Source organism: Pristiophorus japonicus, chromosome 1, assembly GCF_044704955.1.
Source record: "Pristiophorus japonicus isolate sPriJap1 chromosome 1, sPriJap1.hap1, whole genome shotgun sequence".
Taxonomy (NCBI): domain Eukaryota; kingdom Metazoa; phylum Chordata; class Chondrichthyes; family Pristiophoridae; genus Pristiophorus; species Pristiophorus japonicus.
The window spans coordinates 467,571,582-467,589,688 of NC_091977.1; the positions used below are offsets into that span (position 1 = coordinate 467,571,582).

General features: G+C 46.0%; 1 protein-coding gene across 4 annotated transcripts in view; it reads left to right on the forward strand.

Moving 5' to 3' along the window:
- tmem67 (transmembrane protein 67) overlaps positions 1 to 18,107 on the forward strand; it is a 432,102-nt gene that overhangs the window by 109,749 nt on the left and 304,246 nt on the right. For all 4 annotated transcript variants that reach the window (XM_070893974.1, XM_070893984.1, XM_070894002.1 and 1 more), the window contains 2 exons: positions 2,845 to 2,907; positions 4,486 to 4,646. In XM_070893974.1, coding sequence (XP_070750075.1) covers positions 2,845 to 2,907; positions 4,486 to 4,646 — 224 coding nt within the window. The remainder of the gene's footprint in view (positions 1 to 2,844; positions 2,908 to 4,485; positions 4,647 to 18,107) is intronic.

Below are 18,107 nucleotides of genomic sequence, written 5' to 3' on the forward strand. Positions count from 1 at the left end.
ATCTCTCTCTCTCTCTCTCTCTTTCTCTATGTTCTGTGCATGTGCTGATGACCCCTGACCTCCTGAAACGCGGGAAAAGACTGTTGCTATGGCGTTGCTATGGACACCGGCCTCTTACGACAGAAAAAAACTGAAAAAACCGCTAACGCCCATTTCACATCGCTTCCGCCAACGCCCAAATTATAAAGTGGAAACTAGCCACTTTTGGGCGATCTGGACAATAATGGAAAGTCTAGCCCCATATCTTTTAAAAGGGAAGTGGATGAATATTTGAAAAAAAATTAAAAGGATTTGATGAAAGGGCAACAGAACAGGATAAAGTGGATATCTCTAAGAGGACCAGCACAGGCGTGATTGGTTCAGTAGGCCCATTGAACTAATCAAGTTGGGGGCCCTTCTGTGTTGTAAAATTTTTATGATCAAGATGTCCTTGCAGCGGCTGGCAGAACTTTGCATCTGACTATTTAATGTCCCAGAATCTATGAGATTATATTCCACATGATCATTGCCAACTTGGTGTGTCAGGCTCGGTAAATCTGGTTGGTGCCAACTTGGCAGTTATGGACAATCTGTGCACTGGCTGTTGGCCGATGTGGCATGCCTTCTTTCCTGCAGTGCTGCTGAAAGCATCATATACTTTGCCTGAAAGATTCCTCTAAAAGAGGTGGCAGTACCGTTCGGAGGCAAAATAAAGGCTTACACCATCAATCTGGGTAACAGTGGGTGGGAGCCTTCAATCTTGGCGGCAAAGATTCTTGCCGCCCAATGCCGCCGAGGATGGAGTCGGGCCCAGGGAGGGTGGAAGACCTGAAAAGTAAAAACAGCACCAAAAAAAACTCACATGAACACCTTCAGGGGACCCCATCCAGGTAAGTCGCTGTAAAAAATTAAAAGATGTTCACTAATCTTCTTTTGCAGGTCTTCATCCCTACCGTCGGGGTAAGAACTGCTTCCACGCAGCGGTCCTTCCCCCTGCTGGCGCCGACTCCCGCCCGCACCAATCTGGCATCTCAGCAGGCGGGAGGCCACTTACGCGACTTGGCCACCAGAGGACATCAGTGGGCGGTTCCCGGCGGTACTCCCCTCCTGCACGCTCCAGCCCAAATAGAAATTGGGAGCGAGAGGAAAACGGCAGGAAAACTTGGCAGCAGCAGGCAGCAGTGGGCGGTAAGGCCATCAATATGAGGGCCTAAAATTGGGAAACCCATTGGTGCTGGGGCAAAAAAGTATTTTTACAACAATTGACACAAACACTCATGAAGAACAAAATACCAGCAGGAAAAATAAATGGAGAAAATTAGTTAAGATATGGTTGAAATACACTTGACCTTTCAGTCTTTTCTATGAGTTTCCATACATTAACTGCTGACCATTAAATCTGGACATCCATTTCATATGGATGTGATTTACATCTGTGGTCCTGTATACCAACCAGCACAGAGGAAATAGTGCCCAGGATGCTCCGCCGCAGAATTAACACTTGAATAAAGTGCCTGACTGAGAAAGCTGCTTCCGATCCTGCTGGTCTCTGCCACTTGAATGCTATGCTGTGGCGCAAAGTGGGCAGAGTTCTGGTGGAATAGAATTTCTGCCCATTTTCTACTGCCAGCCACTTGATTTATGCCAGTTGCATGGGCAGCCCATATTGGGAAATCTTGCTCATATATGAAAATATCTCATTGCTTTTACTCCTGTATGCATATTGGCTCTCTTCTCCTTATCAATTTAATATCAATTTGTTGTTGGAATTTGTTAGCGTTAGTGTTTTCTTAGAAGAATCACTCAACACTCAGAGTCGGTTCCAATGCTGATGCGGCCTTTATTACGCTTAGCGGGGAGGAAATCACAAGACTGAGTCCAGGCTTCTCTCCACAGAACAAAGGATTACATTCACTTTTATATGTTTCACAACAGTTACAAACAGTTTACTACAGTTACACAGCCCATCACGGCTGGACACAAGCCAATCACAACGATTATAGATTACATATAGGTTCTTTTAATCCAATAGAATTCCCCTTATGTCTCAGGAACCATGTGTTCGTCTCTTGTCAACTTGGGCTGATTGATATAGGTTTTCTCACTAGTTCTTTCTTCTTGGAGAAATAATTTGTTTATAACCTTGTTTACAGGAGATGGGTTCTCTTATCTCTTTCTTCCTGGGGAATTAATTGGTTTATGGCCTTGAATACGGGAGATGGGTTCTCTCCTCATTATTCTTATCCTGCATCCAAGGCATTCCTATAGTGGGCCTCACAGGGTTATTGCTCGGTCATTGAACATTCAACAGTTCACAGCTTGACTACCTGATTTCCCATCATGCCTGGGCAGCCATTTTATGTGTGGCCACTTTAAACTTATATGCGTTTAGATATATCTAGCAGGTGCCTAATGCCTAGTATTCTGGTATATTCTAAAGGTGCCTACCTCCTACAACAGAATTGCTGATGGCTCTGTAGCTGCTGCCGAAACCCACCTCTATAGCTTGTTCTCGACGCAAGCAAAGGCACCAGTGCTCCCTCAATTTTCTCACAATGATGTCGCTGAAGTTTAAATTTTGTGTTCTGTTGCTGTTATAATTCTTCCTTTATGAAGCATATTTCCCAGTAAACAACGTCAGCATGAAAAATTGTAACATTAAATAGCTACAAATTTAGAAAGGATGTTATTGTGTGTGTACTGTGTTGATGTATAATGTAAAACCTGATTTAAGAAGTTTATGTCAAACTATTGATACAACCTTGGACATTACTTGGTAGTTATAAACTGCATAAATGCATTTACTTGGAAATTGTGAAGCAATAGTTCCAAGTTTCTACTAAGACTATTTCCTCATCTTTGCAGGGTTTACAGGTGTCATCTGCTTGGTTCGCGACCCATTTGAAAGCATCAGCAATTGCATGTTTGGTAAGTTTTAGGGAAACATTTGGCGGGTGGGGGACTTTTAACCCTCAAGGACAAGCGGGTGGGAAATAAACAATTTTAAACTCTCAAACCCGACCCCAATCTGCCTCCACTTCTGGTTTTAGCAAAGGCAGGTCGTTAGGCAGGCAACCAATCCGCTCTCAGGAGATGGGTAAGTCAGTAAAAGCTTTTAAGCAGGGTCGTGCCTACACTTCAACAGGATTTTATTTTTAACCCGGTGTTCGGGAAACCCGGAAGGTAAAAGGAGGCAGAAAGGGCCGGATCCATAAGGTAAGTGCATTTAAAGCACTGCGTGTGGCCAGCAGGGGGCAGGAGTGTTTCCTCCAGGCCCAACAAGCTTACCTCATTACAGACCCAGTGATTGGCTCAACCCTCATCCACCCCCCGCCACGATTTCCGATTCCCAACTCCACCCTCACCCCCCACAGTCTCCGACTCTCCCATCCCCCGGGATCTCCGACTCCCCAACCCCCCCCATGATTTCCGACTCCCATCACCCCAGCAATCTCCGACACCCTCCACCCCCACACAATCTCTGACCCCTAAACCCGTGATCTTCGACTCTCCCCACCCCTCCTACGATCTGCAACTCCCCCATCCCCTGATCTCCGACTTCCCCCAACTCCCCGCGATCTCCGATTTTTTTGCAATCCCCATAATCTTTGACTCCCCAACCCCCGCATTCTCCGACTCCCCACGCTCCTCTGTGATCCCTGACTACCTGGCCCCCCCGATCTCCGACTCCCCCCCCACCTCTGACCTCCACAATCTCCCCCTCGACCTGAATCTGAAGAGCCTGATCATGTCCGACCTTGATCTCCCACCACTCCCCCCAATATCTGTCCCCCGCTCCAGCTCCCCCCCCGCCCCCCCCGCAATCTCTCCCTTCCTCCCTCCTCTCTGAACCTCGGCTATGACCTTGTGTTGCAGGCTTTCCTGCCCAAAAGGCAGCCAGCCAATCAATCAAGCTGGCTGTTAGGCAAGAAACCTGCTGAAAAAATTTAAACGACGTCCTGTTGTTAATTTTAGCAGGATATAATGGGTTTTCCATCTGAAAATCTTCACTCCCACTCCCTCCCCGCGTACCCCACTGCTCTCTTCACGGCCCTGATTAAATATCAAGGTCTTTGAGTTCAATGTGATTATCATCATGCGATTGAAATCTTTAAACTTTTGTTGAAAAAAAGTAATTGAGATGGACACTCATGATAAATTCTGACCAAGTAGAAGCTAATCTGTAGTGTAGGAATTACTGCTTGCAATATTAGCCTGTGAATGCTTTATATAACATTGCTCAGTTTGCTATTTTAACAGAGGCATTAATATGTTTAAAATAAACTGGTTAAAATAGCAGAATAAAGAATTCCATAAAATGCACTAAGTGCTCATGCGCTAACATCACAAACAGTAAATGCTAAATTTGCATCTTATTTACTGGGTCATTAATTAGTCTTATGAAGTAAGAGGAATTTTATTATTAAGTTGGATATATTAATTGTGCTCCACCTTCATAGCAAATTTATTGTTTTAGTTCAAATTTGTAATTCTTTTTATTTTCAGAGATTTGCAAATCTTACTGCTTGCCAGGCCCTAGGCAACATGTGTGTCATGATCATGAATTCGATAGACAAAGCGATAGTACCAAATGATGCTTGCACACTTCATAAAATCATATTTATGAAGACTATAAACCTTGGAATTACCCATTCAATATCCTCTTGGTAAGTTATAAAGTACTTGCTATTGGCTGAAGGCAATCTGAATTTCCTTCTTGATAGCCAGCATTTTGATATGTTGATCATCAGGTAAAATGACATGTTAAAACAAGTATTTTTTTTCAGTATGCTCAGCTTCAGAAATTATCTACTCAGTTTTAGACACGGGTGTAATATTAGATAAAAATACTGATGTCAGCACTGCCAGTGGGATAAATCTGTTTTTACACACTGTCCCTTGGTGACATAATCCACAGACATGGGGGTTAGCATGCACGGGTTACACAGCTGATATCTAGCTCTTCACCACTTCATTCCATGCTGTCAGATTACTTGTCAGACATCAAGTTCTGGATGAATTCCTTTAGCTCAACACTGGGAGGACTAAATACATCATCTTATGTCCCCACTACAAACTGCATCCTTGCCACTAACTCCATCCTCTTTTCCAGCCTCTCTCTCAGGCTGAACCATGTAATTTGCAACCTTGGTGTCCTGTTTATCTTGAGCTTAAATCCCACATTCTATCCATGATCAAAACTACTCATTTCCACCTTTGCAGTATTGGAAGCGTCCATCACTGCTGAAACTCTTGTGCATGCTTCTGTTACCTCCTTACTTGCTTAAAACTTTCAGTGTTGGCCTCCGATCCACAACCCTTCATAAACTCTAACTTGTCCAAAATCCTGCATGGGGACTGATTGGATTTTCCCCTGATATTTTCGGCACTGAAGAGCCTTTGAGGTGGCCAAGATGGGGTCTTAAGCTGTAACATCAGTTTAGCCTGTGTATAGCACAAGACACCATCTTGGTAAAGGAGTTGAAGCTTGCACTATCCTGACACCAACCATGTCTATTACCTGTCACCCCATCCTTGCTGATCTGTATTGGCTCACCATCCCCAAAATGCCTTAAGTTCATAATCCAGTCCTTATCAATAAATCCTTACATGTTTTTCTACACCCATTGGTGGCACTTCCTTACTAATGCACTATAGTGTCAGCCTAGATAATGAGGGAGGATTTTCCCCAGATACTTTTAGGCACTAAAGAGCCTCCGAGGTGGCCACGGTGGGGTCTTAAGTTGAATTGCTGGTTTAAAGAAAGAAAAACTTGGGATTTATATAGCACCTTTCACAACCACCGGATGTCTCAAAGCGCTTTACAGCCAATGAAGTACTTTTGAAGTGTAGTCACTGTTGTAATGTAGGAAACGCGGCAGCCAATTTGAGCACAAGCAAGCACCCACAAATGGCAATGTGATAATGACCAGATAATCTATTTTTTTGTTATGTTGATTGAGGGATAAATATTGGCCAGGTCACTGGGGATAATTCCCCGGCTCTTCTTCAAAACAGTGGCATGGGATCTTTTACTTCCAACTGAGAGAGCAGACGGGGCCTCGGTTTAACATCTCATCCGAAAGACAGCATTTCTGACAGTGCACTGCACTGGAGTGTCAGCCTAGATTTTTTGTGTGTAAGTCCCTGGAGTGCGACTGTGAACCCACAACCATCTGACTCAGAAGATGAGAGTGCTACCCACTGAGCCACAGCTAACACTAGATTGAGCCTGTGTTTAGCGCAGGACACCATCTTAGTAAAGGAGTTGAAGCTTGCGCTTGATGATTGTTAAGGGCTGTTTGCCACTTAAATTGCCTGCTCTGCTCATTAACAAGACTGCATGGCATTTTGCTGGCTAACGCCCTCTCCTAACAACAACCAGTTGATTGGGAATAAACAAGTTGCTGCAGAGGATTGAGTGCTACTTAAAGGTATATCACCTTTTACTGTTCATTTACTGCTGGAAGTTTGAAGAGGACATTTAAAACACATCAGGAGACTTTCTAGGACACTTTGCCAAGACTTCACCAACACTCTATTAATATTTATTCATGAAATTCTCAGAGGACATCACTTTACAAGAGTAAGTGCTGTGCTACTCTATTTTATTGGACATCTTATAGCTGTCACCAGGAGAAAAGGAATGATTAGTCATCGACATTTTGCTAGGGGACCCATCCCCCCCGGGTCTGCAGGAGGAATGAGAGCAGAACATGAGGCCAGGCAGAGCAGCACCAGCTGCTGCAGGAGAGAGGGTGAGGTGAACTCCTTCCTCCCTGTGGATACAGAACATCCCTCATCCTCTGGACCTCCTCCACCAGGACCTCAAATGTCGCGTCTGAGGACTAGTGTGCCCTCTCCCTCAGTCCCTTAGCCATGCTGAAACCTGCTGCTGTGTGTCAGTCAGGCCACTCCACACCTTCAGTGGAAGTGGGTGCATGGAGCCCACATATACTGCTCCACGAAAACAACGCTTGAGTGTTAAACCTGCAGTTGTCTATTTTAGCACCTGTAGGCACATTTAAATCATGGCAATCATCAATTAGCCCCCAAATTACGAGCTAAACATAGAAACATAGAAAATAGGTGCAGGAGCAGGCCATTCGGCCCTTCGAGTCTGCACCATCATTCAATAAAATCATGGCTGATTATTCACCTCAGTACCTCTTTCCCGCTTTCTCTCCATACTCCTTGATCCCTTTAGCCGTAAGGACCATATCTAACTCCCTCTTGAATATATCAATGAACTGGCATCAACAACTCTGCGGTAGAGAATTCCACAGGTTAACAACTCTCTGAGTGAAGAAGTTCCTCCTCATCTCGCTCCTAAATAGCTTACCCCTTATCTTTCGACTGTTATAGAAGAGAAAAAAGAAAAACTACTCACCAATCACTCACCCCCTTGGCTGTGACGTCACCTTTTGATTTCTTTCTACTTCTTTTTTGCCTTCTCTCCCCGCAACAGCTGCACAGGTATGCCTCTTGCTGCCGCTGGGCCTTTTATAGGCCGCTCCGACACCACGCAGTCCCGCCTCTTGGACTGCCGCCGCCTCTCGCTGCCGGCTGCAGCATGACCTCAGATGACCCAGAGTCTGCTATTAATTGTTAATACAAGGCAGTTAACACCTTGTTGGTATTGTGGAGGTGAAAATCGGGCCCATCAATGCCGCTTCAAGCACTATGCGTGCAACAGCTGCAGAACAATGGAACACCTCCAGTGAATGTGAGGCGAGTTGCAAACCCTGCAAACCAGAGGAAGATTGATCCACGGTGGATCAGGCTGAACTAGAGACTTGAACTGAGCAGGTAGAAGTGTACGGGGTACACACCTTCACCACGAAATGCCCACCGATTATGTTAGAAGTTGAACTGAATGGAATTCCAGTATCCATGGAACTGGACACGAGTCCATAATGAGCAAAAAGTCCATCGACAGGCTGTGGTGCAACAAGGCACACAGACCCAAACTCAGCCCGATTCACACCAAATTAAGGACTGACACCTGTAATTGCGCCACGAACTCCCGCTGTGGATTGTGCCACGGGATGGCCCCACACTGTTCGGCAGAAGCTGGCTGGGAAAAATCTGCTGGAACTGGGACAACATCCGCCGCTTTCGTCCGTCGACGACGCCTCATGTGCCCAGGTTCTGAGCAGATTCGCATCGTTGTTCGAGCCAGGCATTGGAAGTTTCTCTGGGCGAAAGTGCAGATCCACTTGGTTACCGGTACATGACCCATCCACCACAATGCACGGGCAGTACTATATATGATGCGAGAGAAAGTGGAAATTGAGCAGGACAGGCTGCAGCGAGAAGGCATCATCGCGCCGGTGGAATTCAACGAGTGGGCCAGTCCGATTGTCCTGGTACTCAAAGGTGACGGCACGGTCAGAATTTCTGGGGACTATAAAGTAACGATTAACTGTTTTTCGCTACAGGACCAGTACCCACTACCCAAGGCAGACGACCTAGTTGCGACCCTGGCTGGTGGAAAGACGTTCACCAAGTTGGACCTGACCTCGACCTTCATGACGCAGGAGCTGGAGGAATCTTCGAAAGGCCTCACCTGCATCAACATGCAGAAAGGTCTGTTCATCTATAACAGATGCCCGTTCGGGATTAGTTCAGACGCGGCAATTTTCCGGCGGAACATGGAGAGCCTGCTAAAGTCGGCTCCACACACTGGTTTTCCAGGACGATATACTGGTCACAGGTCAGGACACCATTGAACACTTGAAGAATCTGGAAGAGGTTCTTAGTCAGCTAGATCGCGTGGGACTCAGGTTGAAACACTTGAAGTGTGTTTTCCTGGTGCCAGAGGTCGAGTTCTTGGGAAGAAGAATTGCAGCAGATGGCATCAGACCCACCAACGCCAAGATGGAGGCCATCAAGAACGCGCCGAGATCATAGAACGTGACGGAGCTGCGGTTGTTCCTGGGACTCCTCAACAATTTCGGTAATTTCCTACCCAGGTTAAGCACCTTGCTAGAACCCCAACATGTGCTACTGCGCAGGGGAGATGACTAGGTATGGGGGAATTCACAAGAGGCTGCCTTTGAGAAAGCCAGAAATCTGTTATGTTCAAATAAACTGCTTGTTCTGTATAACCCATGTAAAATATTAGTGCTAGCTTGCGATGTGTCGTCATACGGTGTCGGGTGTGTGTTACAACAGGCTAACGAATTGGGAACATTGCAACTGGTCGCCTATGCATCCAAGAGTTTGTCCAAGGCCGAAAGAACCTATGGCATGATAGAAAAAGAAGCTCTGGCGTGCGTTTACGGGGTGAAAAAAATGCAGCAGTATTTGTTTGGTCTCAAATTTGAGCTAGAAACTGACCATAAGCTGCTCATATCGCTATTCTCAGAGAGCAAAGGGATTAACACCAATGCCTCTGTCCACATCCAAAGATGGGCGCTCACGCTGTCGGCATACAACGATGTAATCCGCCACAGATCGGGCACAGAGAACTCTGCTGATGCTCTCAGTCGGCTACCATTGCCCACCACCGGGGTGGAAATGGCATAGCCTGCAGACTTGCTCATGGTGATGGATGCATTCGAAAAGTCACTCGTTATGGCCCGGATCCTTTACTGGCCCTGGTAAAAAACTGTATCCTCTATGGGAGCTGGTTCAGCGTCCCAGTGGAGATGCAGGAGGCGATTAAGCCGTTCCACAGGTGCAAAGATAAAATGCCCTTACAGGCTGTCTTTTGTGGGGTAACCATGTGGTCTTGCCCAAGAAAGGCAGAGAAACGTTCATACGTGACCTACACAGCACTCACCCAGGCATTGTAATGATGAAAGCCATAGCCAGATCCCATGTGTGGTGGCCCGCCATTGACTCAGGTTTAGAGTCATGCATGCACCAGTGTAACACTTGCTCTCAACTGAGCAATGCACCAAGAGAGGCACCGCTAAGTTTGTGGTCATGGCCCTCCAAACCGTGGTCTAGGATCCACGTTGACTATGCGCGCCCATTTCTAGGCAAAATGTTCTTGGTTGTTGTGGATGCTTATTCAAAATGGATTGAATGTGTAATGTCTGTAAGCACGTCCACTGCAACCATCGAAAGCCTACGAGCCATGTTTGCCACACACGGCCTGGCTGATGTCCTAGTCAGCGACAATGGGCCGTGTTTCACCAGTGCTGAATTCAAGGAATTCATGAATCGCGATGGGATCAAGTACTTCACATCTGCTCCGTTGAAGCCCGCATCCAACAGCCATGCAGAACGGGCAGGTCAAACTATCAAGCATTGCTTGAAACGCATGTCGGAAGGCTCCGTGCAGACCCGACTGTCCTGAGTCCTGCTCAGCTACCGCACCAGACCCCACTCGCTCACCGGGGTTCCCCCAGCTGAGCTGCTCATGAAAAGAGCGCTCATAACAAGGCTCTCCCTTGTCCACCCTGACCTCCATGATCATGTCGAGGGAAGGCGGCATCAACAAAGCATGCACCATGATCGCGCAAACTTGTCACGTGATATTGAGGTCAATGACCCTGTGTTTGTACTCAATTATGGACATGGTCCCAAATAGCTTGCTGGCACAGTCATAGCCAAAGAAGGGAGTAGGGTGTTTCAGGTCAAATTGGCCAGTGGACGAACGTGAAGAAAGCATTTGGACCAAACCAAATTGCGGTTCACTAACAGCTATGAGCAACCCGACGAGGACACCACCAACTTCGACCCTCCAACACACACACAAGTGGCAACCGACATCACGGTTGACCACGAAGCTGAACTCACCATCCCCAGCATCCCGGCAAGGCCAGCTGCCCAGCAGCCCAGTGAAGAACCAACCAACTCACCCACACCTGCATTTGTACCGAGACGATCGACAAGGGAGCAAAAAGCCCCAGATCGTCTCACCCTGTAAATAAGTGTACTATTGACTTTACAAGGGAGTGATGTTATGTGTGTAACCCTTGGCAACCTGTTTCACACCACCACCAGACAGCCTACCTGTTGGAGTCCCAAGGGATCCCATTGCACACAGTACTCAGTTTCATCCTTTATTATGAGCATTATAAGAGGCAGGACCAAGATCCTGCTTCTGGATCAGAGAATGTTCCCCCCTTGGCACCCCCCCCCCACACCCCCCACTCCCCGCTCCCGTGCCCGTCCAACCACCGCCTCTGCCTTCATCCCCCCCAGTGAGGCACCGCCTGATGAGCTCTTCGGCCAGGCGGCATGGAGCGAGGAGGGGAAGGGGTAGAGGTGGGGAGAAAAAGAGGATGGGGGAAGGAAAGTGAGGTGCATGTCCGCAGATGATGGCTGTGTTATATCTCCATCTGGGTGTATGCAATTTATTGTAATGTATGGGGGGAGGGCGCCACCCTCCAACTTTGCATTTGTATTCTGTGTTGCTGGACATTTTGACCATTTGATTGATGTCAATGGTGGAAAAAGTGGGTTGTGGGTGGGGATGGGATGTTTTTGCCCATGATACTTATGATTCAGACTAATGTTGGTATAACATTTTTTTTATTGAACATAGCCTTGTTGCGCATTGTCTCAGATAGCTGGACCTTTACACACTGGTAATTCCTTAACATAAAAGGGTTAAATAAAACTTAACTTCAATCAACGTAAACTTTAACTGGCACCAAGGTGATGGCCACCATTGAGCTGCACACACACAGCAGTGTATCAGCGTTATCACTCACAGTAACGTTCTTTCAGGCAAATCGTTCAGATATCAGCTCCTCACGTAAGATTTTTGCAGCTATGTAGCCACCACGGGCCCTTTCCTGCGGTCTGGAGGGGGGCATGGACATGGTTGCATAGCCAGCCTGATTGTCTGGCCCGAGGTCAGCATCCAGCCCCTCGTCCTTCTTTTCCTCTCTCTCCTGAGGTGGAGCATCAGTGCCTTCTGGCAATTCTTGGCCCCACCTGATAGCCAGGTTGTGCAGCATGGAGCACACAACCATGAATTTAGCTACTTGGTCAAGGTTGTATTGTAGCTCCCCTCCTGAGTGGTCCAGGCATCTGAAGCGCTGCTTAAGCACAGTTATTGTTTTCTGGACCACATTGCGTGTGTCTCTGTGGCTCTGGTTATATCGCTTCTCGGCCTTGGTGTGGGTGTCATGCAGGGGGCTCATCAGCCAGGTGGCTAGACCATATCGGTTGTCACCAAGCACCCAGCATTGTCCTTGAGGCTGACTCTTAAACTTTTAAGAGACAGTGCTCTCACACAAGATGTGAGCTTCATCGAAGGTCCCCGGACATTTGGCATTCACTGCCATGATGATCTGGTTGTGGTTGACAACTAGTTGGACCTTCAGGGAGTGAAATCCTTTTCTGTTACAAAAAAGCTCTGGGTCCTGAGAAGGTGCCCGCATGGCGATTTAAGTGCACTGTATTGCTCCCTGCACCCTGGGGAACTTAGCAATGCGGTAGAATGCTCCAGCCCTGTCAGTCTGAGCCTCTGTGGGCATGGGGAAACTGATAAAGTCCATTCTTCCCGCGTACAGGGCCTCCATGACCTGTCTAATGCAGTGATGGGTGGCATGGTGAGACAGGGAGCAAATCTCGACCGCGGAGGCCCGAAAGGAACCGGACGCATAGAAAGACAATGCCGCGGTGACCTTGACCTCGACCGACACTGATGTCCTGATGGCAGGCTGCATATGTAGCCTGATAAGCTCACATATTTCATTGATCACCACCTTGTGGAAGCGCAGTCTCTGAAGGCAGGTGTACTTGGACACGTCGAGGTAAGACCTCTTATCCCTGTAAGTGCAGGGTGTGTATGGTCTGGATCTCCACCTCATTCTTGCACATCTTAACTTGGGCACATAATGATGTGCATCAGACATTGAGCCATTTGCACACTGCAGCATCTGCATATTAATCGATGCAGGCTGAGAAATGACTGGCCCCATTGCAATTAAAGTATAATAGCAATTGATCAGAAGCAATAATTTCCTCACTAAAATACACCTAGAGTAAACCCCCCAATAGTCCAGAGTCTGAAAAGATGTCTGTTGAGATGGTCACTTCACCTGAGAAGAACTCCAGAGTCAATCCAAACTCCCCCGAAGTTGAAGCAGCCTTTTGAATGAAGCAACCTGCGATTTAAAAAATGGCGCCCACACCGCTGTGATTCGTTCAGAATAGTTCCACTTTTTCTGAGCGGTGTTTTGGGCGAGCGATATTGTGGGCGATATGTGTGAGGTGGTGAGAGTGATGTTGGGCAATCTCCTGGGAGTTAATTTTGGCAAATGTGATCTTTACGACAAAAAAAAGTGGGCGGTCGGTATTATTGAATCTCGACGTTAATTATGTGCAGAAACTAACGCTGAGCAATATTATGGGCGTTGATTTCACCCATTCTGATGATTCCGCCCAAAAAAAGTGGGCGGGCGGCATTATTTTTTACCAGCGTTACGCACATGAGGAAAGTAACGCTCGGCGATACGTGTCTGAAAAATGGGCGTCAGTTTTCATTTTGTGGCTAAATGCACGATATCCCAGCGTTATACGTCATTTCAGCGGTAAAATGGTCGTTAAGTGGGCATTGTGCATGCAAAAAAAGTGGAAAATCTAGCCCTTTGTTTCTTTTTTACCGACACAATGAAATGAAACAAGTTGTCAAAACACTGATTTCTTCGTGCTCAGACTTGGTTGTTGTTGGAGTAAGATTATCTGCAAGACCTATCATTCAGAGAAGGTATTCTTCAAAGCCTTTCAGCACTGAAGTCATATTTCACTTTGAATTCCACTTTTAGGAACAGAAATAGATCATTCAGCCCCTCGGTCTGTTCCACCATTCAGCGCGATCATGGTAGATCTGTATCGTCACTCCATCCACCTGCCTTGCCTCCATATCCATTTATGGAACTGACTATTTGTACTGCCCTTTTTTGGTCCTTCTGCGCCTGCATCCCCTCGAGACTCTGCCCCCGATGCCTCCTGCCCGAAACCGGAACCGGAAGTGGGGCCCTGACCTGGAAGTGGGACCCTACAATCATTCCGACCACTTTGTTGATCCCTCCATGGATTGTGGCTGCTGATCTTCCTCGAGCCTGCATGAAGTGGTGGGGAGAGAAGCAGCGGGACAGGGAGAGAGAGGTGAACCGCAAGCCCCCGAGCCTCCGACCGGGTCCCAAGCCTCCCGCTGAGCCGTGGCTGTGGCAGGGAGAAAGAGAGAGGGAGTCTGGGGTGGAGAGAGAGAGAGAACGAGAGCCTGAGGGGGGCGGGGGTGTGGGCGGAGAGAGAGAATCTTGGGGGAGTGGGGAGAGACACATGGCGGGGGGGAAGAGAGAGACACAGGTTGTGGGGGGCGGTATCGGAGGGGAGAGAGTTTCTTCCAATCCAGAAGTCACAACACTGTCACATAGAAACATAGAAAATAGGTGCAGGAGTCGGCCATTCGGCCCTTCGAGCTTGCACCACCATTCAATATGATCATGGCTGATCATGCAACTTCAGTGCCCCTTTCCTGCTTTCTCTCCATACCCCTTGATCCCTTTAGCCGTAAGGATCACATCTAACTCCCTTTTGAATATATCTAACGAACTGGCCTCAACAACTTTCTGTGGTAGAGAATTCCACAGGTTCACAATTCTCTGAGTGAAGAAGTTTCTCCTTATCTCGCTCCTAAATGGCTTACCCCTTATCCTTAGACTGTGACCCCTGGTTCTGGACTTCCCCAAGATCGGGAGCATTCTTCCTGCATCTAACCTGTCCAATCCCGTCAAAAATTTATATGTTTCTATGAGATCCCCTCTCATTCTTCGAAACTCCAGTGAATATAAGCCTAGTTGATCCACTCTTTCTTCATATGTCAGTCCTGCCATCCCGGGAATCAGTCTGGTGAACCTTCGCTGCACTCCCTCAATAGCAAGAATGTCCTTCCCCAGATTAGGAGACCAAAACTGTACACAATATTCAAGGTGTGGCCTCACCAAGGCCCTGTACAACTGCAGTAAGACTCCCTGCTCCTATACTCAAATCTTCTCGCTATGAAGGCCAACATGCCATTTGCCTTCTTTACCGCCTGCTGTACCTGCATGCCAACTTTCAATGACTGATGCACCATGACACCTCCCCTTTTCCTAATCTGTCACCATTCAGATAATATTCTGCCTTCCTGTTTTTGCCACCAAAGTGGATATCCTCACATTTGTCTACATTATACTGCATCTGCCATGTATTTTCCCACTCACCTAATCTGTCCAAGTCACCCTGCAGCCTCTTAGCATCCTCCTCACAGCTCACACTGCTACCCAGCTTAGTGTCATCTGCAAACTTGGAAATATTACATTCAATTCCTTTGTCTAAATCATTAATGTATATTGTAAATAGCTGGTGTCCCAGCACTGAACCCTGCGGCACCCCACTAGTCACTGCCTGCCATTCTGAAAAGCTCCCGTTTATTCCTACTCTTTGCTTCCTGTCTGCCAACCAGTTGCCTATCCATGTCAATACATTATCCCAATACCATTTCTTTGGTCTGCCATTTCTTTGTTCCCCATTATAAATTCACCTGATTCTGACTGCAAGGGACCTACGTTTGTCTTCACTAATTTTTTCTCTTCACATCTATAGAAGCTTTTGCAGTCAGTTTTTATGTTCCCAGCAAGCTACCTCTCATACTCTATTTCCCCCCTCCTAATTAAACCCTTTGTCCTCCTCTGCTGAATTCTAAATTTCTTCCAGTCTTCAGGTTTGCTGCTTTTTCTAGCTAATTTATATGCCTCTTCGTTGAATTTAACACTATCCCTAATTTCCCTTGTTAACCAGATTGTATTGTGAGCAACCAAGGATGGTTTCCCATCCATAAAAACCTTACACAAGCCCCTTGGATGGACTTTTCTGCCCACTCAGAATATCATCCACCGTCAATAAGTACCATAGTTTAGATAGCAGGAGAGCTGACACCACTATCGCTCTTCCTTGCACTTTCAACCACATTCTTTCCCATCTTCCCAAAATCTTTTTAATTTTCATAACCTTCGGTTCCCAATTTAATCAATCCACTTCATCCCTATCCTTGTATCCCATATGCACCCTCAAAACTTCCAATACCTCCACCACCTTAAAAGGGCTTTCCCCCAATCACTCCCCACTACTCCTTCCCGCAGTCAGACATTGGGACTTATTATAATTCACTCTGGCTCATGAAGCTCTACAATACTCCTCCGCTACTCCCATAACTTTCCTCACTGACTCTTCAGCTCTTAACGTTAAGGTTGTGTCATCTGCATATTGGTGTATCATAGACACTGGCCCGAAACTGGGAACTGCAATCCCGACTACACCTTGCTCTTTTCTCATCATGTAACCTAATGGTTCTGCTACCAATGTGTATAACAATGGGGACAGGGGACAACCCTGTCTCACTGATCTCTGTATTGGAAAATACTTGGATAAAAAAACATTACATTAAACACAGCTAAATATGTTTGAATAAAAAATCTTTACCCACTCAATTAAATTTTTCCTGAAACTAAAACCATCAATAAAAACTCATGAGAAACTCTATCAAAGGCTTTCTTATGATCTATCTTTAGCACATAAGCTTCCCTCCCACTCTCTTCCATGAGCTTTATCGTATCTCGGATTGAGATCACAGAGTCTGCGATGTCCCGGCCTACGACTCCATAGGACTGAGAGGGCAAAACTATCTGCGGCATCAAGTCCTTCATATGATTTGCCATAACCCTCGCCAAAGATCTTATAATCCACATTTAATAATGTGATGGGCCTCCAATTCTTCAGATCCCTTCTATTCCCTTTATTTTTATAAGCTAAGCTTTTGATACGACTCCTCATTGATAGATCCAGGTTTTCCTCGGCTTTAATCTTAAAAATCTCTAAGACCCATGGACTTAAAATCTCTAAAAATTCTTTATAAAATTCTGCACTTAGTCCTTCGGACCCTGGGCTTTCCCCCCTCTTCATTCCACATGGCTACTTTTATTTCCGCTAATCCTACTTTTTTGTCACACATGCTTCTCTCATCCTCCTTTAAAACCCTCTTCAATAAAAGCATTAACCTTCTCCATCGCCAATTTGGAATTGTCTTTTGTATATAACTCTTGACTAAAGCTATTAGCCACCTCCATAATCTCCTCACTTTCATTAATGATCTTTTCCCCAACCTTCAACTCTTCAATTAATGATAACCTTTGATGCAACTTCTCTTGCTCTAGAAAATATCTAGTGCACCTTTCTCCCTCCAATGCATCTTTAGACTTTGCATGGAGAATGGCCCCCTTGCATTTTTCAGCTTGCAAGAATTCCCACTCTTACTTTGAAACCTTCCACTTAGTCTCTTCCCCCTTATCCCCTCTGTCAACTGCTTTACAGATATCTGTAAACCTTCTGTTTATATTTTCTTCTTGACGCTGGTTAGCTGTTGCTCTTTCTTTCCCATGACATACCGAAAAAACTTTGACCTCATATTTGAAATTGTTCCACCAAACTCTTTTTTTCTTTCACAAATAAAGGTTCCTTCCGAGCATTCTTTATTATATTTTAAATCCCTTTTTTATAAGCAATTTCTTTCAGGTATTGATTGTTTAAACACCACACCCCTGGACCGATCTTAACTCTGAACCAAAGCCGAGTGGTCACTAAAAAATACTTTTTATAATTAATCTCCATCATCTCAGAACTTAACCCTTCCCGCATTAACACACATCTATTCAGCTCTGTTTTAAAACATCACTCACACAACCTCTTCCGGAGAACTCCCTTTTTATGGGGTTCCGATCCTTCCATAAGTCACTCAAATTTAAATTTGCCATCATTTTTACAATCATCCATCTGGAGTTATCATCTTTAAAAGGTCATCTGGGCCAAGATGAAACTACATTAAAATCCCCCACTACACAAGTGTTTTCTGCCTCTGCTACCATCGAATACCATTGAAAAAACTCACACCGCTTGCAAAGGTCATTTGGGAAATAGATATTAAAGAGATCACAATTCAATTCCTCCATTTTTACCTTTAGCTGTAAAAATCTCCCCTCAGTTTCCTTGTCCACCAAGGCAACGTTCTCTTTGATGGACGAACTCACTAAAACAGCCATCCCTTTACGGTTATTATTTGCGCAACTTGTAAACACTTCTCCCTTCCAAACCTTCCGAACTTTTTCTAGGATATCCTCATC